The sequence below is a fragment of the Colossoma macropomum genome, unplaced genomic scaffold, assembly GCF_904425465.1.
Source record: "Colossoma macropomum unplaced genomic scaffold, Colossoma_macropomum, whole genome shotgun sequence".
NCBI lineage: Eukaryota > Metazoa > Chordata > Actinopteri > Characiformes > Serrasalmidae > Colossoma > Colossoma macropomum.
Window position 1 is genome coordinate 6,460,490 of NW_023494802.1, and position 24,054 is coordinate 6,484,543.

The following is a 24,054-nucleotide window of genomic DNA, read 5'->3' on the forward strand; positions in this document are numbered from 1 at the left end:
CATAATTAACTAGGGTTGTCACAATATCAGAATTTTGATTTTGATACTGATATTGTTCCGATACCGAAACAATACCATCGAACAAAATGGAAGAAACACTCATGATTATCTGAATACCAAATGTTTACTGGTTTGATCACAAAAATATTCAGATTTTACAGGTTAATTAACATGTCATTTTCTTTTTTACTCTTATTTATTGTCTTGTTTTTTTAACAATACAAAATGCAGTGTAAACGTGGAGCTAGCTCATATAAATAAAGAAATGAAAGTTGAATGTGGAACTCCATTAACACATTTTCCTTGTTTGACCCTTCAAACAGTCTATAGTAGTCCAGACTGAAGCCCAGCTGCTCACGCACTCTTAGGTCGTTTGTAAAACTTTCGGTGCTCCTGGTCAAATGAAATGTTTTGCTGATTTTTTTAAATGATTGTAAATTACACATCCTCCACAGACTTCTACACATTAACCCTACAATTACAATTAATTTGGCCCGTGCAAGTTTTGGCACATCTTATGTTTTATTATTTTCCAGTATGTTAAACTCAGCACTTAACTAGAAATTGCTAACTAGAAAGAGATTTGTAGAAGTTTTTAAGTTTGTTCCCTGTAGAGGATGTTAACATATTTTCACTTAGAAAATCAACAAAATATGGTTATCTTACTGGGCCGTTCAAATTTTTGCATACAACTTAGTGTTGCTGTGAGAGATTCCTTGACTGTAGCCTTCTTTTTCAAATTGTAGCCCCGTAGTCCTCTCATTCTCATACCTGTGAGTTCACACAGTGAAAATAACATTATTAAAAATAATTAATATGAGGCTCCCGAGTGGCGCAACCGTCTAAGCGTTGGCCCTATCATCAGGAGATCGCGAGTTCGATCCCTGGTGATGCTACAGCCATCCGTAGCCGGGAGTCCGACAGAGCCAATTGGTCTCGCTCTCTCTGGGTGGGTAGGATGGCTGCCCTTCTCCCCCCATCACTCAGCGCGATGCTAGTCGGCGCAGGCGTCTGTTAGCTGACGTAACAGATCTGGCGGTTGGCGCTTTCCTCCGAGCGCGTTCGGCTGTCCAGACAGCTCGAAAAGAAGCGGTGGTTGGCTTCACAGGTCTCGGAGGAAGTCTGTGTTAGCCTTCACCCTCCTAGCGTTGATAGTATCATGTGATTGAGGGAGTCCTAACTAGCGGGTGGAATTGGAGACAACTAAATTGGGGAGAAAATCGGGTAAAAATAAAAAAGATTATAAAAAATAATAATAATAATTAATACATTCTGATGAAGCTTATTTTGTCCATTAGAAAAAAACGCTGCTTTTTAAATGGAAAAAAAATCTTCAGGGTCAAATTTGAGCAAATAAGAGAAACACAGTTAATCACACTGGAGTGTTTTAGTTGTTTGACACCATAGTAAAACGTAATTACATAATTAGATACATTTACATTTGATTTGCAGCCTAAATCAATAAATTTCTGACTTTTTGGATTTGTTTCAATGTCATGATAAAAAGACAGCAAAAATGTAATGAATGGTTTGCACTTTTCATCATTTTCAAAGTATAATAAAAAAGATCTCTTCTTACTTACAAACACGAACGAGGTATTGAACCCACATGTTCAACAGAATTTCCTCTGCTATTTTTTAATGAGCTACCAAAAATAATGAGTATCTAATGAATAATGAAGTACACCAGACCTTTGTTAGTAAAATAAATGTAAGTAGAATCTGTAACAGTTGTAATACATGTGTATCTGTGCAGGTATATTATTTTCGGCAAGGCCATGAGGCGTATGTGGAGATGGCCAAAAAAAACAAGATCTTCAGCATCAACCCTAAGAAGCAGCCCTGGCACAAGATGGAGCTGCGGGTATGACTGTCCTGCTCACACATTCTGGATATTTGTGTCCAGTAGTTTTGAAGATAAATAAATAATAACTTTATTTGTGTAGCACCTTTAATATGTTTAAGTACAGCTCAAAGTGCTTCATAGAGAAAAAAAACAAGCATAGCAGAAAAGCTGTGTTGACTGACTGTTGATTGGTCACATACTTTCACATGGAAGTTTCAAGTTTCAGAAACGTTGTCAACCCAGAAATTGGTTTGTTAACTTTTACGTGGCCTTGTGTATGTGTGTGTGGTTTTATGTGTAGGAGCAGGAACTGCTGAAGATTGTAGGCATTAAGTATGAGGTGGGCTTGCCTACTCTGTGCTGTCTGAAGCTGGCCTTTCTGGACCCAGACACTGGCAAACTGACTGGAGGCTCTTTTTCTATGAAGTGAGTGGAGCTAGTGTTGTATGACTCACTTGGACTCACTTATGCAGAATCCATTTCACTGTTTAGAGCTTTTGGAAGTCTCTGTGTGGCCTTGTTTTGGTTCATTGCCTAATCCTTTCTTGTTACCATAGATACCATGACATGCCAGACGTCATTGACTTCCTGGTACTCCGTCAGCAGTTTGACAATGCAAGACAGCGTCAGTGGATGATAGGTAAGTGATATGTTTTCTTTTGAAGACCAGTGGCCGGATAGAACCTCTCAGTAATTGTGTCCTAATAGGTTTATTAGCAACAATGACAGCCATCATCAAAGGTAAAGAAATGTATTGCCTAATTATCAGCTATTCGAAATTAAATTTCCATTTAATTGACAAATTCAAATAATTAATGTATTAGTTAGCACATGCCTTTAAACAACATCCCAACAGTTTTACTGTGGATAACTTTACAAAATGCTCTGTTCTCATACAGACCTTGATTCTCAAAAAGGTAGATTATTAAAAATGCTGATGGCAAGTAGGGAGGAAAACTAAATCAGGCTAAATGCAGACCAAAATCAGTTAAAGTTAGCACACTTGCTGGAGAAACCCCAACTTGAAATTTGAACCCAAGCTTGACAGATATTTGAGAAGGGACATGAATGAAGAAGAGACGTGATATCCCAGCGTGAAGGATTATGGTTCGATCTAAAATGCACCATTATAGAGTTGAGTCAGAATTGTTCACGACAGTAGCGATAGAAACCAGCTGGAAGCGTTTAAAAGATTTTTTTGTATTTAATATTTTTCCTTGATGTCCACTTACAATGTTTTTGTGGTTTTATATAGTGTAAACCATCATAATTTATTTATACACAACCATTTTGCAGCCTCTCTTAATCTCTTAGAATTGAACAGGCTGTTTCTGTGACTATGGCATTAAGACTGATATATGTAAATGAGCTCTGTTCTGATGGGCTGCCCTGTATTGTGCCTCAGTCAAAAAGCAGTGTGGGTTGAAACACTCCTTGTAAATTCAGCATGGCCTGAAATGTGCCTTTTTCCCTGCTGAAGCACTTATTATCATTCACTGAGACTGTGCGGGATTTAACTGTTCCAGGCTTAGTAAGTGGATTTGTGCAAATGTGCTGGTGTTCATGACATCACAGAGACAGTGAATTCAAAAACAAGCTGTTTTTGCTGTTTAGTTTCCATAATGGACTGTATGGACTAGGGGAACAGTACATTTTGAAACTTTTACATCAAACTCTGTGAGGAAATCCTATTTTCCGTGGTATGGGCCCTATTGCCTCTTAAAGCCACCTCACAGAGATATAACACAAAATACATATCCTGGTGCCTGAGATGTGGTTTGATAGTTTTGAGGTAAGGTATTGTTTAAAACTTGTTAATCCATGCATGGCAGAGAGGTGCATGCTTGCTATTCTAAGGCAAAATAGTACCCTAGAAAACTTCTGTTTTTCTGATTTACCACCATTTCATCGTTATTCACATTACATATAAAAACAGACATAACACGTAGATTTGCTGGTCATTTTGGAAATTAAATTAAATGGCCATATTTGCATTATGGCTATTAGACATTGCGGCCCCTAGTTCCTGTCACCACCACTGTAAATAAATCTGAGCTAGCAATTTTTTTCTATAATGAACCATTTCACATCAGACTATTCTAAATGATTTTGTTTGCGTTTCAGCATTTGAACTATGGAGAAATTTTGAAAATTTGGTGAAATTGCCCTTTATCAAAACAGTAGCATGTGTCAACTTGTGTCATGGCACAAGCACACTTTCACTTTAAACTCCTGCCTTGATGCGTGTGATTACAGGAATGACAGTAAAGGCAACTCCGACACTGTTTATCACTCGTGAAATCACCACTACTCATTTACAGATTAAGCCCTGGGTGTTGTGGCCAGTCACAAAACACTCCAAATGCTCTCTCCAACAAAACCTTATGACGTTAAAGACAAAAAGACAATTAGCAGCTAAATGTTACTGTAACTGAGCACAAAGTGGATTCCTTTCCTCTACAAATATACTTGAAGAGAAAATAAAAGTAGAGGAATTATTAAAAAAACATTCTAAAACAATTATACATGTTTACATGTAACTAAGAAAATGTAACTATTTAATGCCCACATCTGCTGCATTGCTGAGTGCCTGTTCTTGTTTTGTTTTAGGTGATCGTTTCCGCTCTGTGATTGATGATGCTTGGTGGTTCGGTACGATCGAGAGCCAAGAGCCATACCAGGCAGAATATCCTGACAGTCTCTTCCAATGCTACAATGTCTGGTCAGTTCTCAGTGGTGCTAATTAAATATTTCATGATAAAGCCAATCAGTGTTTTAACCTTTGCCATAGCCCAGAGTCCTGATCCTAACCAGAATATAAGATGAGCAGATAGAAATTAACCCAGTTGACCCAAGCATCTTGGCGACTCGTTCTGAGAATTCAGTGTTTCTTTGTGACACTTCTTTGAGTGGAAGTGATGTATTTTTCCGTGCAAAACTATATACTGTCACATAAATATGTATGGTATGACCTGCTGCCTGGTTCAGTTTTAAGCTGACATCTTTGTTAGCGCTGTAAAAGATGGCGATTCAGACCCTTTTCTGAGCCTTTTGGCTCTGGTAGGTTGCACTACAGCCAACAAGCTGATTTTATACTATCTGCAGGAGAATAACAATGAACTGAAGTGTTTTATGACTGACAAATGACACAAAGGGGTTAAAAACATGTCTTAAATGAAGATATGAGCTAGATTTAAACGATTGACCGCTGAAATGACCAAAATGCACTTGTTTAAGACACAGCTATTTCTTCTGACTGTATTTCAGTAAGGTTAAAGCGGGCTTAATGACTGCCAAGCACTTCTCTGTGAACTTGAAATCATCAGGGTACCTGGGCTACGAGTCTTTCTTCTTCCTCGCTCGGCTTCATGTTAAAATAATTCTCAGTACTAATCTGATAAGTACCTATTAGAATAATTGCTAGTGTAACTGCAACTAGGCGTTCTTTCTGACAAAGTGAAAGTAAATACAGACAAGACAACTTTATTAGTAATGTGTAGTAGCTAGCTAACTTTATGCTGCTGATTCTACTGTTGTCTCCTTCACTCACTCTCGCACCTCCCCACCCACCCCCTCCGCTGACCCGAGCTGCATTTATGTAGCCTAACAGATGAATGAAAATGCTTAGCATGTTTATAACCTGTAACCTTTGTAACTTGTGTCTGGGAGACACTGAAATTGGGTGATGTTTAAATCTGCCACCAGAGGAGGTACGGCACATGAATGTCAAGATTGGTTATAGTAAAATGTATCAGCTTGTAGAACAAGTGCTTTCTGTGTGCTAGCATGTTTTTCTCACTATATAAGATACACAAGAATTGTTGAATGTGATTTTTTCTGAACAAATGCAAGTTAATTCAGAGCTTAATTTCAGATCAGTAAGCTCTTATTATTGTTTTGTTTGATCAGAGTAACAATATAATAAGGCTGGTGTGCGACTGAAGTTTGGACCTAAATTACATATTTTGTTGATTTTCTAATTGAAAATAAGTCAACAAAACCCTCTACAGAGAACACAATTCTGCACATTTTTATGCAAAGTTACTGTTTATTTGCAGAATTTAACATGGTGGGGAAATATATAAAATGTTCTATTTTTTTATTTTTTCCGATATGTTAAACTCAGTAAATAAACAGAAACTGCGCAGTAAAATGTGTAGAAAAATGCCGTTAAAGCTTGCTCCTTGTAGAGGATGTGTTAACTTATTTTTATATAAGTTTACCGAATATGTAATTTGATTATGAGTGTTCAAACATTTGCATACAACTGTATATAATTCTATTCATGCACTTCCGTATTCAAAAAGATCACACGAGACAGTAAAGTGCAACACAAACAGCAGCACTGAGAAAATCACGATTAACAGAAAACAGTGGATTAAATGGCAGAAATAGCCACTTTTTTATGTTGACCTTAAAGGGTTAATAGAGATGCCAAATACATTTTATGAAAATGCTGTTTAAATGATGCTGAATCATGCTTACAGTAAACTCTATTCTGGTTAATTAGACGGCACAGCTCAGAATGTGTGGTTTAGTTACAGCAAGTTACATCACCTTGAAAGTGGGTGTGTGGTTGTGTGTGTGTGTATGTGTGTTTTGCAGTTGGGATAATGGAGACACAGAAAAGATGAGCCCCTGGGACATGGAGGAGATCCCCAATGAAGGTGCCGCACACACAAATACACTATTTTCACATTAAGTATGGTACTGTGCAAAAGTCAGAGACCAGCCTTCACATTTTAAGACAAAACAGCCATTAAGTACAAGTGAGTCATTTTTCAAAAGATATTTCTGAGGAGATTAGATATAGAGTAATTCACTGGAATAAAGAAGGGGGACGTCAAAGGAAAATGAGGCAAAATTAAGTACAAAGTGAAAAGAAGTTTTCAAAACTGGAGTTAGAAAATTATTAAAAGATACAGAGAAAGCTGGACTCCTAACAGTAATGCAAACCCTGGTAAACCATCAGAACTGTCCCCATCAGATAAACAGCACATAAAGCTTTCATCATTGACAATGACATTGACAACAATCCACAGGTGTTTCTGTCCATCCTTCCTGTGAAAAGACAACTCAGCATTATGGATCTGAAAGGATGTGTAGCTGTCAAGAAGCCACACTGAGAAAAGGGAAAAAGACAAAAAAGAATAAGATGTGCAAGTCAAACAAAGAAGCTTCTGCTGTTCTCAGAACAGTGGACTGACTCCAGAGTCCAGGCCTCGACATTATTAAATGTGTTTTGGATTATTTCGATTGTGAGAAGCATAAAAATAAAACCAACTTCTAAGACTGAACTTTGGAACTTTCATTGCAGATTTCTTTGAAAAACTGAAACAACTTTCCTGGACATAATGTAAGCTGCAATGAAGGCAAAGGTGGACACACTAACAACTGAAAACCATAATAATAGATTTAGCTGTTTAGCCTTCAGTGTAATTTTCTTTTAAATAAATGTTTTCTTCTTTTTTCCTGACGCTGAAAAATGAATAACTTGTTCTTAATGGCTGGAAATGAAATAAATGAAGCATGGCCTCTGACTTTTGAACGGCACTGTATGTTATATTTTGTGTATACTGTCTGGCCCACTAACATTCAGATGAACACACACAAACACACAGACTTTATGAACAAAGTAATCCATCCATTTTGTTCAATTTTGTGAACTACTTGCTGGCTGAGCAAAGAGAGCTTAGTTGTCATGGTAACAGCTGTTAGATTGAAGGTATCAGTTGTCTGTTAGCTGTTACTACTCATTTTATAATTCAGACTGGTATTCTCTTAATAATACGTGCCGCCTCGGTGCTGTGTTGACCTGTGATTTTCTCTACTGACTTTTTTCTCTGCTAACTTTTTTTATCCTCTCTGCAGCTGCGTTTCCTGATGAACTGGGGCAGAGTGTGCCGTTGACTGAGGAGGAACAGAAGGCTTTGCTGTATCGTTCTCTGGAAGGAGAGTGGGGTTCACGTACACGTGATCAAGAATGTGAACGCATCATCAGCGGCATTGACCAGCTGTCCACATTAGGTAGGAGGTCATACCTCTACTGGGTTACCCAGTTTTTTGGAGGAATTTGCAAGACTTGATTGTTTTTAGTTCACACAGTAATTCTGGGTCCTACAAAATGACCTTATCAGTAAATATGACAGGTGATCATCTCAATCTCAACAATAAATATTGATTGTGTCCTAAATTCAGTTAGTCTCTGTCAATGTCATTATTTCCTTTCTCTCCTTGTCTCTCTGCCTCTCAGATGTTGCGACCCCATTTGCTGTGCCGGTGGATCTGCAGGCGTATCCGACATACTGCACTGTGGTGGCTTATGTCACAGACCTGAGTACCATGCGCAGCAGATTGGAAAATCGCTTTTACAGGTCAGCTTACATAGACACACAAACAGTCGTCTGAAAAAAGCTGAACTGGTCAGAACTGCGTCTTTTGTTGATTTTCTAAGTCAAAATAAGTTCACACATTTTCTACAGAGAATACTTAAATATGCGTATTTTAACATTTAGCTGAATATATTTTTATTTTTATATATATATTTTAGTTTTTTTAGTTATTTATATATATTTTAAATTCAGCAAATAAACAGTAATTGTGCATTAAATTGTGCAGAAGTGTGTTTTCTGTAGAGGATGTGCTGATTTATTTTCACTTAGAAAATCAACAAAAACCTGTAATTTGATCAGGGGTGCCAGAACTTTTGCATGTAACTGTACTCATTACATCAACCCTTAGGAGTAACTATTGTCATTTTGCTATACTATTTAAATGTAATTACACAATTACATTATTGATGAATTTGCTACTTTATAAACTACCTTTAGAAAAGAGTAAAAAAATGAAGACAAGAAATCAGAATGATACTTTAATAACCAAGAAATCTGTCAAACATTGAGAATGAAGTCATAATAATTAACATCCTGAATGTTTTGTATGTACGCTATGCTCACTATGTACACATAGTGGTGAAATCTCAGCAGATTACTTAATTACTAAATAACTAATTACTATACTAAATTACTATAAACAAACAATTACAGTATATAATTTTTCATTTATTAACTTTCTGGTGTTCACAAAAAGGCATATTATTAAATAAATTGAAAACATTGATTAAAACATCTTGAAGTACCTACTGTTGTCAATCTAGATTGTTTTAGTGAAAATTAAACAATAAAACAAATAATGACAATTGCATGTCCAAAAATATGAAGGATGATTTTATTTCTTTAGAACAAAATAAAACTAATTAAAATCTTCTTATAAAGCTTAGAATCTGAACAGAACTTCTCTGATTGTTTCAGTGAGCTGTGAGCGAGAAAGTTAATCTAAAAAAAATCATAAAATTACAACATACTTTTAATGCCATCAGTGATAGCTGTGCCTTCTGGGCGTTAATGCACACCTTCTTAATCGAACGCAAAAACACAGTGATCCATAAACACACAGTAATATCGCTGGGGAGCTATTCAATTTAAACAGTATTTTTCCTGTCTATATATATTTTAATGATTGTAATATGTTCACTTCCTACATGCAGTAGTGCTCGTAATTCTACAGACACTCACAGATATTACTCAGTGACAGAGATGATCATCTGATATGTATTTTTTTGTGTGTGTTGTGTTGGCAGACGAATGTCCTCTCTGATGTGGGAGGTTCGCTACATTGAGCACAACGCGCAGACCTTTAACGAGCCTGGAGCTTTTATCGTCAAAACTGCCAAATTCGTGTCCGACCTGCTGCTGCAGTTTATTAAGTAAGTCTGTCTTAGGATCAAACGTCAGGCTCCAATAATGGTACCAAATGTGCAATCCAAAATCAGACATGAGGTTAGAATCTTGCGTTAGTCAATTTATTACTTTCATTACTGTTAAAAAAAATAACTTGGAAAATAACAGTCATGTTACTCTGCCCCCTCTCTCTGTTCAGCTAAGAAAATATGGCGGAATCAGGTTAGCAAACTATGCCAGCTGGTTTTAGCACTGTGGAGGAAAAACGCACTCAGTAAAGCTTTGGATGAACCGTCTTCATAGAGATTTATGTCATTCTAGTCAGATGCTTCAAACTGCTGTGCAAGTAACAAGGCTAACTAGATGAGGCTGAAGTTGGCTTTTATTCAGACTTTCCGTTCCACCTTAAATGCTGCTGTAGAGATGATATTTGGCTCATTGCAGCTCATTACAAAGAAAAACAGGACAGCAAAGACACTCTTGACAGTTCTCAAGCAGCAAATCAGTATGAACCAAATGGGAAGTGTCTGTGGGCTTGTAACTTGATAATCCCCTGGACAAAAGAGACACGGGAGTTTGATGCTTTCTCTGGCCAAACGCTGACGCTATATGAAGATGTTTGGAAAGTATTTTCAATACCCTCAATAAACAGCCTATCTCACCGCTAGAAAGTGAAGTTATGACAATCCTTAGTAATGCTGGCAAATGAAGTGTTGATTCTACAGGCGTGTTTTGTGTTGATGGGTCGGAATGTGGGGCAGATCCAAAGAGTAAAAAAAAATGTTCCAGTGTTTTTATAATTCACCTATTGAACTGCTAAAGGTTGAATATCTTACAAATGAGTTTCTTACTATATTAAAATGTCTGCTTCATGTTGAACACCTCATGAAAATCTAGATCCTTAAGATGGGATTGAGTTTCAAGAAAAAGGCATGTTGTTCCATTAGAGATGTTAAAATATCTGCTGATAGCTGCTGATGTTGATGCCCCTAAATCATACTGCTTTGAAATTTTGCGCTTTCTTTAGCTTTTTAACATATCACTGCATTTATAACAGATTGCAGGTGGGCCCTCTCTCATAGTGGCAAGGAAGATTCATGTTCATGTGAATATCTTCATGTTTAAAATCATTTTTGGGCAACTTCCCACCTTAAAATTTAGCAACATGGCTTCTGATTATGCTGGAATCCCCAAAAAACTTTAGTATGGTCATTGTTTATTTTAACTCATCAGTGCAATATTACATCCTGTTCTTTTCAAATGAATTGTGGCTAATCGTGCTCCCTCTAGCAACAATAACCTGCCCTATGGATTGAGAATGCTGTTTTATCATATGTTGTTGTGAGTAATTTGTCTCATCTGTCACATTAAAATGAGGTTTTATAAGAAAAAAAGCTCCAAAGCACCTGGTGAGTCTTGATCCGAATGAATCACATTTTTAATTAGTCTTATTCTATTTTTTTGTGCTTTTAATAGGGACCAAAGTTGCACTGATATTATTCCACTGTATAACAGTATGAAAAAGACAGCTTTCTCAGACTCAAGTGATGTAAGTACTTCTTCCACCCTCCCTCAAAAAGACACCCACACAAACACACAGTGTTCATTTCAGGAAAATAATTTGTTAGATTAATGAGCAGATGTGTACTCTAATGCATTTGGGCTCTGAATGATTTGACTGATATTTAGTTGGTTTCCATGGAAAACCAGGATGAAGAGGAGGACGAGGAGCCCGAAACGCCTGGTACCTCTAAACGCAATAAGAAGGTAAGAGTTCAGATGTAATAATGTGTTATGTTATAGTGATAAATTTGACTGCTGTTTGGTCTTTATCAACAATGACAGCCTGCATGTACACAGATAGTGAGCTGCAGGTTAATTCTTTTCCTTTTACATAGGCTGTATGTAGGCCTAATATCAGAGGTAGGCAATGTGGCAAAACTATAATATCACAAGATTTAAAGACATTTTCACTATGTATGATATGTATCATGATAGTTTTACTGAGGTATTATAAAGTGGAATGTACAAATACTGTCAAAATATGAATACTATGGGGCTCCCGAGTGGCGCAACCGTCTAAGCGTTGGCCCTGTCATCAGGAGATCACGAGTTCGATCCCTGGTGATGCTACAGCCATCCGTAGCGGGAGTCCAAGAGAGCACAATTGGTCTCGCTCTCTCTGGGTGGGTAGGATGGCCCCTTCTTCTCCCCCCATCACTCAACACGATGCTAGTCAGCGCGGGCGTCTGTTAGCTGAAGTAACAGATCTGGCGGTTGGCGCTTTCCTCTGGGCGCGTTCAGCTGTCCAATGGCGTTGCGTGAGCGGCAGCTCGAAAAGAAGAGGTGGCTGGTTTCACAGGTTTCGGAGGAAGCCTGTGCTAGCCTTCTCCCTCCTAGCATTGGTAATATCGTGTGATTGGGGGAGTCCTAACTAGCGGGTGGAATTGGAAACGACTAAATTGGGGAGAAAATTGGGTAAAAATCCCCAAAAATATTATGCCTACAATGATAGGTCTAGGACTAATTTACTGGAAAGTAATTATGCTAATTAAAATACATAACTGATTGTGCTTTGAAAGATCGGTCAGTATTTAGGTACTGACAAGGACCACATTTTGTACAGAAAAGCATCACAATATGCTACAATTTATTACGTTTAGTGTTGTGCAAGTTACTGAAAAATTTGTTTCAGTCACTAGTTACTTTTTCAGAAGCGATTTACTTTACCAATTACCACATATAAAAGTAATTAGTTACTAGGGAAAGTAACTTTTACTTTTTACGTGTTACTTTTACATAACTTTAATGTTGATATTCTAAAAGTTGACATCTGGCAATCAGTCTGTTTGGTTTGCCTGGCTTACAGACTGCAGACGAATTTTTGGGTTTGAAATCAGGCCTTGGCTGTTTGGGTGGAGTGGCTCTTTGGTCAGCAGCGCTACCTCTGGAGTCTTCTGCGATTAGCATTGCAGATACTGTATTTGGACATTGTATTTGAATAGTACACTTTAGATAACTCACATTCAACTAAATCTCTACTAAATTCACCTTAATTTTCTTGAACTCTAAACCTGGCTAACTAACCCTAACCATAACCTCAACCCAAAAATTAAACCCAACCCTCACCCAGGTCCTGATCCTGACCCTGATCCAAATCCTAACCCTAACCCCACCACAGTTTAGAATCAGTATCTCTTCAGATAGTTTGTTAACAATTCAAACATCTGTAGATGATCTGTATTCAAATAAAGTGAGACCGACTGTTGTTTTACAATACTTTTTACATGCGTGCTGTTTGGCTTGGAGAAATTGTTTAGCACCAGTAGCATCTTCTGGACTCCTGTGTACTGTCTTTGAACTGTGTGTGCAAAAAAAAGAATGAGTATTGTGGCAAAAGAAGCTCATGGTGTGAGAGAGACTCAAATTTGGAGATGGGCATGCAAACAATGGTTGCTTAGCGACAACGTATCACTCTCTCTGCGGAGCTCTTAGGTCAGAACTACACGCTGTGCTGGCGGTAGTGAAATCCTGTTGGGAGGGCAGTTGACATGAATGTATTGTTTTATTAAACATTTTTAATTAACCTTTCGTGTATGATTTGCCTATAATTTGGTTAGCAGGTGTTTTTTGGCCACAGTCATGATCCTGTATGTTAATAAAACTGAACTTGACTGATGGAGAATGGAGAGTTTCTCGTGTGTTAGCCAAAGCACAGTCTGAGCCAGTGCAGCTGTGGCACATCAGCAGGCATTAGACCTGATAGAATGCAATACAAAAAAAAGTGATTTTATGACATTGTTTTAGTGTTCAGGGTTTTTGTACTAAATCACGTACGAAATACAAATTCAACTTTAAAGGTATACATGTCCAACTTGGATGCTCATTATGGGATTGTGATGGCCTTGCTGATCAATTTGTAACTGAAGATGCCATGCTTGATTATCCCTGTCTGACACTCATGCTTTCTTGCTTACGACTGGACTGATGATGTCATACCTTCTAGCATGAGTCTGATAGAATGTTGCCCTATTTAGGGTAAGCAGCAGCCTATTCTGAGAAATCTGAGGAATAAGCCAGCATCTGGAGACCCCCAGGCCTGGAGGGGGCGCTGCAGAGAACTGCTAGAGCTCATTTTCCAGTGTGAGGACTCTGAGCCTTTCCGACAACCTGTGGATCTGGAAGAATACCCGGTAAGGTGTGCATACAGAGAAAACGCTCTATACAAATGCAGACTGTCTAAAATAGTCTAAAATTAGTCTCGCAAGCCAGACGTCTCAAGAGAGTCTGGTACTTTCCATAACATTGCCAAGAACTGCATATCTTGTTAGGAAGATGCCGCTTGACTGACATGACAAACAACCGATCACAGCCTACTGGCGCAGGTTATCGAGGGTTTACTATTGTGAAAATACCACAGATAAATGTCTTGCTCTGAAAAGCTCCTTTTTTGTCACAATGTCTACAATTTTGCTGGAGAAACTAAACTTTGTTTCCTGTCTGAATGAAAAAAAACGCTGCATTGACATGCAAATTCTGATAGTTCTGGCCAGCTTTGTGTGCAAAAGATATCAATGCTCTGTTTCTGTGGGGAGAGTTTCCAAGGCTGAGACAGTGCAAACCTAGTTTCACTTTTAACACACATTTGTCTGAATTAGTCATTGGCTCTTTCTTCAGACTCACTAACACAAGCACAACACATATGCTGTGAAAACTGTATGAACAAGAAGATGTGCATGCTGTCTTTTAGGATTATCTGGATATCGTGGACACCCCTATGGACTTCGGTACAGTCCTGAGCACTCTTCTTGCAGGAGAGTATGAATCTCCTATGGACTTATGCAAAGATGTGCGACTCATCTTTAGTAATTCCAAAGCCTACACACCCAGCAAGAAGTCCAGGGTAAGAAACCTATCAATAGAATAATTGTTAATTAATATTGTTATCTAACATTAAATATTACATGGATATCGGAACAAAGCCAATCAAATTAGGGTCTCCATACTATTTTGCCATTCAGTTATAACACTTTATTCTGTAAGAGAAAAATATGCAGTTTTTTTTTACAGTGGAATATGTGTTTGTTTGTAGATCTACAGTATGAGTCTTCGGCTGTCTGCCCTGTTTGAAGAGCACGTCAGCTCAATTTTAGCCGATTTCAAATCAGCTCAGAGTCTACAGAAGGAGCGACTAACTCGACAGCGCCTGCACACAGAACGACCGACCAGACAAACCATGAAGAGGAGGAGAAGAAGCTCCTCCCCATCCAGCTCTGCCTCCAGGTACACACATTTATGGGTATCCAGAGAGTTATAATAATAATCTCTTAGCCGTGCAACACACAGTAAAGTAATGAGTAGTTTATTTTAGGGCTGTCTCCAACTGAGGGTTTTATTAAACACAAGACCTCTCTGACTTTTCACTACACCCCTACCAGCACCCTGACTATAGACTAGTGTTAAAACTAGTTTTCACACTAAATGGAAGCTTTAATGTGATATATATCACTGTTGTCAGAAGAAAACTTTGTATCTCCAAAATGGTAACTTTACAGGAAAAGTTGTTTCTTTTGGTCTAATCTTCATGAAATTTACACACAATGTAAAGGCCAACAGGTATTTTCCAATAATGTCCAACACTGAAAAACGACAGAAATGGAGATAAGAGGTTTTCTTCTGACAGCAGCGATACGTTATTGAGAATATTACAGTGAAGTAAATCACTTACTTCTCCAAATGTCTTAGTCCATAGTGCATGCAGGGTTGTAGGTTAGTTCTGTACTCCAGTGAATTGCAGGATAAAACAGGGCTAATATTGCATTTTAAAAAATCAACCAGTGTAAAAAATCTATTCAAAACGCAGCACTCTAGATTTCAGCAATCTAATTGGCCACCCCGGCAAAATTCGTTTATTTGCATGAATTTCAACGTTTTTTTGCTGTCTTTGCCAACATCGCTCCTGTGCCACTCCCACAACCTGCCATGCAACTGCTATCAGTCTCCATAGAAATCAGTGGACATTATCTTTTATACTGTATAATGTAAACGCGGTGTAAGCATGACCACTTGGGGTTTTTAAGTATGACATCAGGTTAAAAAAAATGCTTATTTAAAAATGTTTTTTTCAGAGCTTGTGTTCTGCTTTTTTGGAATCATTTTTTTGATCCACATGGAAGATTTTTTTTTTTCCAAGTTGCATCCTCTTTGCTCACGAGTACTCAATGCGTTGTATGACTGAGCTATGCTTTAACACAGACTCACCAGCTACATGGTTCAGACTTCCATTTGAAAGATCTACAATTGTAACCATAATTCACTTATAAATAAATAACCAAATTCAAGACTGAATAAAGAAATGCAGTAAAAGCATTCAGCTGAGTGGCAGAATCTCAGTCCCAGAACTCAGCAACTTATTTGTCATCTAGTTGACTCAGCCCAGGTTGACCACGTTTTGAGTTCACCAGTTAAAACTTTTGTCTGACTTCTTTCTCGTCAGCCCTGAGAGGAAGAGGCGTGTCTCTTCTCGTGCTCCTCCCCGATCTGAAGCAGCAGCTCCTCCCACCCCAGCTGGACCCTCCCGGCCTCCCTTCTTAAGACAGACACTTCCGCATATCAATGGCAAGGCGGAGCCTGCTGTAGCCGCAGGACGCACTCGTAGCTCCGCCCGTTCTGGAACTCATTCCACAGACCCGCCTCCCTCACAGTCATCTCCACCTCCTGTCCCCACCCACAGTAAAGGAGCTGAACATTCCTCCAAAAACCTCAGAGCTCAGAATTCTCACTCCACGCCAAGCATCTCCCGGGAAACAGAGAGCTCTGCCGTCGCTCATAGTAACGGGGGAGGGGGTGGGGGCGGGGGCAGAGAGTCCAGGAGGAAACTTCGTACCCCAGTTAAGCACACACCAGGTTAGTAAATGGTAACATTATTACAGTTTTCATTTGCATGTGAGATGTAGGAATGGGCATTTTATCAGTAATTAAATAGCAACAAGTAATAATCAGTATTAAAAAGTCTCGTTCTGGCACTCCCAATACAGGAAGGTGTTACTTGTCTTGCTACCATTTTCTTTCATACCGAGTGAATCTAACTGAGCAAATCATAATGAAAAATTTTCAAACCAGACAGGTATCTTTATTCCGCAAAATTCAAGTTCAAGCAGCACTTCTATAAAAGATCATTCACAAAAATGTGAAAAATGACCATAAACAAAACCATTTATTATTTTTATTTTGACTGATCTGTGTTGCAGTTCTATGATGTAAGTAATGTAAGACAGGTAAGTGCACTCACACTGTGTTAAAGTGATACTGTTTTAGGGACCTTAAGCAGGATTTTTTGACATAATGGTATAGTGAAAAACAAAACAAAAGTAGTTAGGGGGCCCCTGGTGCCTATAGACCCCTAAGCAGCTGCTTATGTTATTTATTAGGTAGAGCTGAAGCTATACATGACTCTTACTGTTAATGTGGCACTTTATTTGATTCATATTATATAAACAGATACATTTTTTGTATAATAATTTTAAATATCAGTTTGTTCTACTAAAGAGCAAATAATGTTATTTCTAATGTTGACTAATAGACTGTGCTAGAAATGTGCTGCTGTGTTTCATGTGTTCATTTAGCCCACACAATTAGCCATCTGCCATCCTTCACGTTTACCATGTTATGTAGTTTATGTAGTTTTGTTTATTATTATATTATTTGTGTTGTGTAATGTACGTATCACTCAGATCCTTTTATTTATTCACTGTTTTTCTGTCAGGTCCAGTGGATCACACTCCTCCACCGCTGAACAGTGTTCATCTGAACGGCCATAGTAGCCAAGTGACTTTGGGTGTAGTGAAAAGGGGACGGGGCAGACCCAGACTAGAGCCTCAAGTAAGGACAGCAGAGGTGGCTGAGCCACCCACTTCGCCCCGCCCTTCCGGAAAGAAGCGAGGCAGGAAAAGTAAAAAAGAACTAGAGGCTCTTCAGATAAACTCCGCCCATGAAGATGAGTCCACAGGCGATGAGGGCAGGGCCTCATCCGCAACACAGGACGCTAGCTTATCAGACTCGGGGGCGGGGCTTGCTGAGCAACCGAGAAAGCGGGGCAGACCACGAATAGTCAGGACAACAGAGCAGGCTCCGCCTACTCAAGCCCCCTCAGAGCCCAAAAGTGTGAGGAGGAGCAGTCGCCGTGGCAACGAGGCTGCCACGCCTTCTGCCCCTGGTTCAGCTCTAAGGGAGGCAGATACAGAGTTGGACGGGGTGGAGTCTGGAGGGGATGGAAACTCCAAGGGGCAAATGAGAACGCGCAACCAGGGCCGTAGGACAGCGTTCTACAACGAGGAAGACTCTGAGGAAGAGCAGAGACAGCTTCTGTTTGAGGACACCTCCATCACTTTCGGCACGTCCAGCAAAGGCAGAGTTCGCAAACTCACAGAGAAGGCCAAAGCCAACCTCATTGGCTGGTAATGCTGCCAGTCTGCTGGTCCTTCATGACATCATCCCACACTGAAAAAAGCAGTGCTTTGGAATTACCTGATTTAAATGTGTACATCAGTTTCACTTGAATATTACATCAACACAATTATTGACAAAGGAAGAAAGACAAAGTTGTGTTGATTGAGAGTGTGACAGTTTAATACCGTATCAAACAATCAAAAATTTTGAACTATCACTATCATCAAATTTAAGCCTCTCAGCCTCTACTGAGGGTGTTTCATTTCCATCTTTGGTGGGATTCATATTGTGTTTTTTCTGAAGGCGTAAAAAACGCGATGTGCACTGTGTGGTCCTCTGGCTGTGTTTCTCTGTTGCTAAGCAACAATAGCATTGTAAACATCAATCAGCTGTGCTAGCTGGCTGTCGTTTCGATATGTGTAGGCAGAAAGCTCTGTCTGTCACTCACCCTTTTAGTGAGTGATCTACTATAAACTAGCAAGTGTGGTGCTTCTAGTAAAAACAAGCTGAAAAGCTTCTTTTTGTTTGTGCCATGCTCATTTTGCGCAGTTAAATTATGCAGTATAGGGTACTCAGAGACTGCAACTGTCACTGAAGGCCTAACTTCCTTTTCATTGGTCAGCACAGAAAAAATGCTAGTGACATACACTGATTGACCACCTCTAGCTGGAGCATTCCACACAAAAGACAGCTGCACAAGTGCACTAAAACAGCGAGGAAAGCACGTCCTTCCCATTAAAAATAAATGCCTAGAACTGCGAGAAATATGCAGTGTGAACCCTACCCTTCAATAACCACTGTCAGTGATCAGAACTAGACCCTCCGCATCCCATTGGCAGAGGTTTTTTTACACGTATCAGAAGATAGCAAATCTTGACCTCACAATCAAAAATATCTTTGGACCTGAAAACATTGTTAGATTGTTACACTCCTAGTGTTGATGTATTTTGTTCGTGTGCAACCAGTGTGTTATTCTGAATCAGGTAAATTTAAAACGCTCCTTTTTTCAGTGCATATCTCTGCCCCGCTGCTGCCCCTTGATGCACTGGGGCAACACACACCATTCCTGCTGCTATCTGACTGTCTGAGTTTATCTGAATCGTTGATTCTGACTCTGACTTGATTATGACTCTGAATCTTTTGACTCTCCTCAGCGGCTCTGTACTGAAGGGCTTCTGTCCTCAAACGGTCGCTCGGCCCCTGAAAGCCCCAGACACGCTTCCCCTTCAGTTAAAACGCACACACAGTGAAACATGCATTTACCAATGTTTTCATTTACTCTGCACTGCTTGATTGAAAACCAGTGAGTCAAGGTACTTCAGTCTGACAGACATCGCAGTTTCTTTTCTTGCATCACACATGCATCATGTTTTTACCACACTTGTAGTTGCTAATGGCAACACGTCAAACTGTTCTTCAGTTTTTAACAGAGTGTTCTCCAAGTGTGCGCGTGAGTGCGTGAGAGTGTGTGTATGTGGAGTTTCAGAGTGGGATATTTTGGTGGTTATGCAATGATGGACCTTCTAAACTGTTCCTGTTGTCTTTAAACGTCTATCTAAAGTACTACTGGGATGAGATTAGTTTTACATGAGGAGGTGGGTAATGTCACTGTTGCCTGTGGTTCTCAGTGATTTTAGTCCCATCCAAATCTGTCATGTCAGTAATTTTTATGGACCTTATCAGTAAAGATACCCCTGCTTTTTACCTGCTTTAAAAGAAGCTGAAAAAATGACCTCAGATTATATTAATCTTGTGCAAATGGCTACGTGGAAAACTCAAAAAAGCATTTTCCTCTGTACTCTTGGCCCAGATGAAGCAGATATGTGTTCTTCTACCTCACATTTACAATTTGAAATATTAAAACATGTAAAATGACTGAAAAAAGTTTGATTTTATAATGATGTTGGCTGTAAATTCCCACTCTAATGACAATGCTAATGACGTTCACTCAGTAGAAACAAGGTACACAAAATTGCAGTTGAATTAAAGGGCCAATATCTTGGAAAATTGAATTTTCCTCACTTTTTTAAATGAAAGAGTGAGATGTAGTACGTGAACATTCTTAAGTGGCCCATATAATGGAAAAATACATTTTCCTCACTTTTTAAATAAAGCAGTATAAAGGAATACGTAAACATTGTTAAAGTTTCAAAATATAAAATTCACTCCACAGTCCATATATGGAGCTCGCTTTGAAATAATTGCTTCTGTGATGTCATGAGAACCAACTCATTTACTTATATCCACCCATTCAGCCTACAGCAATTTAGCCCCGACCATTCACACTGAAGTTGTAAGCAGTGTTTCACCTCCACCTGCTCTTTCAATGAGGCACAAGAAAGACAATGAGAACAGAGGTCATTTACATACGGGCACAGTAACAAAAACAGCCTGGTTAATTCTAAGGGATAAATAGAGTTTGTAAAAAAGGTCATGTAGAAATTAATTCTGAAGTGGACACGAGGGAAAAAAATACAAGAAAAATGTGGCATATGGGCCCTTTAAAACGTACCCAGTCCGTACAGTCCACACACCAAAACTAAGCTCCTACAATGGCTTATTTGAATGCATTGTTTCTATGTCACAAAAATTGGTGCATTTTTGTGTGTCTGCTTTTTAGCCCCGTCCATTCACAGTAAAGGTGTAAGGAGTGTTTAAAGCTATACTGCCAATCAGAACTGAGCTTATTTACTTACATATGTCTTAAAGGCACAGTAATAATTTCAGCCTGTTGAATTCTAAAGAATAAAGGTTGAGAAAATGGTCCTGTAAAAATGTATTATGTTTTGTTTAAAAACCACACAACTGTCAAAAACGGACCCCTTGAAGATATGGGCTCTTTAAATGTTTTGACAAGTTTTCTATTACATTTCTAATTGTCGAACGTATATGAAACTTAGAGAGGTAGGTAGCCCCTCCCATCTCTCATCTCCTATCTATCCTATTTTTACCTAAATTTCTGTGTGAATCAGTCATAAACATTACAGACATACTGTGGTAAAATTACATCAACCCACCTCCTCAGAAAAAACGAATCCCATCTGAATAGCACTTAAGTGAAAGGAAGAAATAATGTCTGGTTTTGGCAAGTTTTTATATGACTAGCAATACCTTGTGCCTTTTGATCATTTAAATACAATGTTCATTCTTTCTACTCCACACTGTGTAGTATTTTGTGTCGGATGGTTGATTGTTATTGATTTATCTAGAGCAAATTGTTTCATTGAACTGGTGTAATAGGCCAATGTCTCTGACCGCTGTTTATGCGTGTGTGTGTGTGTGTGTGTGTGGTAGAGAGATGACCTCATGCTGTGAGTGGTCTGTAAGGCATGTAATTGAAGTGACATTAGGCATGGACACTTTTATTGCCCCGAATTCTCAGCGTGGCACTGCAAACGGATTAACCTGCCACACGCACACATACTCAACTGTTCATTGATGAGAGCTCTATTCATGTTCACAGCACTTCTGTACTGTACTACGGGGTTCATCTAGTATTTGAGCGTACCTCCACCGAGCAGGGGTTGAGTGGGGATTCTTCCCTATGCATTGTGATGGAATGCACGAGTTTTTTTTTTTTTCCCTGGAAGCGCACATTCCTTTCATGCTAGCAAAAACGCTCAGTCGGAAACACTGTGCGGCTGTCTTGATGTGTTGAGGAGCGTTGGAGTGTTTCTTTCTGATGCATTGGCCGGTCAAGCTGATCTCGCAGAGGGGAGAGAAAGAGATTCAGTCTCTGTGGTTTTGCCTGTGCCTTGGAACACTGTGTGTTTGTGTATATATATATATGTTTGTGTGTGTGTGTGTGTGTGTGTGTGTGTGAGAGAGAGAGAGAGAGAGAGAGAGAGAGAGAGAAAGAAAGATTTAGGGGGGCATTCAGTGGGAAAGACAGATATATAGATTTAAAACTGGTACTACATGCTAAATGCTTGATGGATTCAGTCTCCTTTAGGTTTTATTATTTTTGTTTTGTTTTTTTTTTTGTTTGTTTGTTTTTTTGCTTGATTTAGTTGATGCTTTACATGCGTGTGCACTTATTTTCAGCCGAAACATTTTTTTTGCCAGAAAGTTTTTTTTTTTGATCCTGCTCATTGACAGCAGTTGTGGTCTGGTCAGGTCCGGCACTGTAAATAGTGATGCATTGAGCAGACATCATTCAAATGTGTTGATCATTTCTACATGAATAAAATATATTACATCAACACATTTATTGCCAAAAGTATGTAAAACTAAAAGACAAAATTGTGTGGATGTAATTTATTTTATTCATGTGGAAACATTTGAAAATTTACAAGATATACACAATAGTTTTTGGTGATAAAAATTAGGCAGCATTGTGAATAGCATGGTCATCTTAATGCCTCATTCTATGCATATTTTATCCATGTAGTTGAGTTTCTTGAAGACCAGGCAGTGCTGCAGCCTCGCCTTGTCTCGGAGTATGAGCATTTAAATTCTCAAGTTATAATGTAAAAGGCAATGCGGCTGTATAGGGTAGTGGATAACACCCCTGCCCTGAGCACAGGAGTGCAGTGTTCATTTCCCCGTTCGGGCAGGACTACAGGCAAGACTGCTATTCTCTAACCTGCTGTGGACAAGAGTATTAGTTATAAATGCAGAGCTACAGGAAGGGTGAGGAAGTTTAGTCACCTTCTCAAACAACATCCCCTGCAATACAAAACATATGACTGTGTACCAGTGGCTCTAGTGTTTAGTTCACTTAGAGAGCTTTTACATTTTGTTCACCCTGAGACCTGACTGTGTGCCCAGAAGTGGTCCAGAGAATGAGGGCTTGAGTTTTGCGAAAAACGCATCTCTTGTGTCATCCTACGTTTGCAGATTGCTGGACGAGGACATGGCACACATCCAGGAACTGCTGTTGATCGCTGTTTGAGTGTTGGTAGCCTTTCAAAGGAACAATATAAATTCATGAGCCTGTTGCCAAAAGCAAGTTCTTTTTTGTCAGAAACAGTGAAGGGATCAACCTATTATTCACCATTTAGTAGAAACCATGTGCACAAGGGTGACATATGGAATTGTGCAATCGATGCACGGTTCAGAATCCGTGGTCTCCCATGTGGAAACTGACCTGCAATAATGAGTCCTTCCCCCAAACGAGTCCTGGATGTGGAACTATTCAATATAAACACCCTTATTGACAAAGAGAGAACAGTTTTTAACTGTGTTCATTCTTATTTTACTTAACACTTTGAATATGCTTGGCAACAGTTTATTTACTTTTAACTCACATTGCATTTAAGGCTGTTCAGCCGCAATTATCTCTCTTCTGACTAAAAATATCACATTTGCGCGCAAATGCATTGGCATCAAGATATATATCGCATCACCAAAAGGCTGGAAAATATCGAGACGCATGTTTTGAACCATTTTGCCCAGTCCTATGTGGAAATGTTGTACTTATTTGAATAAAGTAAATTCAATGCATCACTTTTTTTCAGTGCGCCGTGGCAGTACCGATTTAGCCCATAGCTTTAAAACTGGTTTGGTGAACCAAAGCCCCGTATGGCTGTATGTGTGTCTGTGCGGATGAGCATTTGTAGCGAATGGCTGTATGATGTGTGTGGGTCTGTGCATGCGTGTTGTTTATACTATGAGTGAATGTATGTGTGAGTATGTCATGGAGATGGTTTTATAATCACATGTTGCAAAAAAAGCTTATTACGTCTGACCGTTGACCCTTCCCCATTCACCGTACTGCTACCTGCACAGAAAGTGCCATCCCACGGACACTGAGAGCAAAAGCGGGCTGCATGTGCACTCGGCCCTCTGTCCCAGGCGTCCTGAGGGGCTCACATGTTTAGGGGGTTGGGTTTTCTCTCACTGGTCCAATATGCCTGGACCGAGAGGACTTTCTATGTTAGTTTGTATACTTTTATATAAAGACTTAAGAGTAAATGCAAAAAAAAGAAACATTAAGATAGAATGTACGTGTAGGGAGTACTGTTGTCTTTAGTTAGTTCATACTGATATTTTATTGAAATAAACAGTTGTGTTTCCACA

The 24,054-nt window shown here is 39.1% G+C and overlaps 1 protein-coding gene across 3 annotated transcripts in view; it reads left to right on the forward strand.

The window, feature by feature from the left end:
- Positions 1–24,054, forward strand: part of LOC118822005 (pleckstrin homology domain interacting protein) — a 64,112-nt gene extending 40,058 nt beyond the window's left edge. For all 3 annotated transcript variants that reach the window (XM_036590767.1, XM_036590768.1, XM_036590769.1), the window contains 15 exons: positions 1,757–1,864; positions 2,148–2,272; positions 2,404–2,486; positions 4,457–4,568; positions 6,452–6,513; positions 7,718–7,873; positions 8,100–8,220; positions 9,486–9,611; positions 11,062–11,134; positions 11,296–11,352; positions 13,623–13,778; positions 14,336–14,488; positions 14,678–14,868; positions 16,082–16,491; positions 17,351–24,054. In XM_036590767.1, the coding sequence (XP_036446660.1) occupies positions 1,757–1,864; positions 2,148–2,272; positions 2,404–2,486; positions 4,457–4,568; positions 6,452–6,513; positions 7,718–7,873; positions 8,100–8,220; positions 9,486–9,611; positions 11,062–11,134; positions 11,296–11,352; positions 13,623–13,778; positions 14,336–14,488; positions 14,678–14,868; positions 16,082–16,491; positions 17,351–18,045 (2,628 nt within the window). In that variant the 3' untranslated portion in view covers positions 18,046–24,054. The remainder of the gene's footprint in view (positions 1–1,756; positions 1,865–2,147; positions 2,273–2,403; positions 2,487–4,456; positions 4,569–6,451; positions 6,514–7,717; positions 7,874–8,099; positions 8,221–9,485; positions 9,612–11,061; positions 11,135–11,295; positions 11,353–13,622; positions 13,779–14,335; positions 14,489–14,677; positions 14,869–16,081; positions 16,492–17,350) is intronic.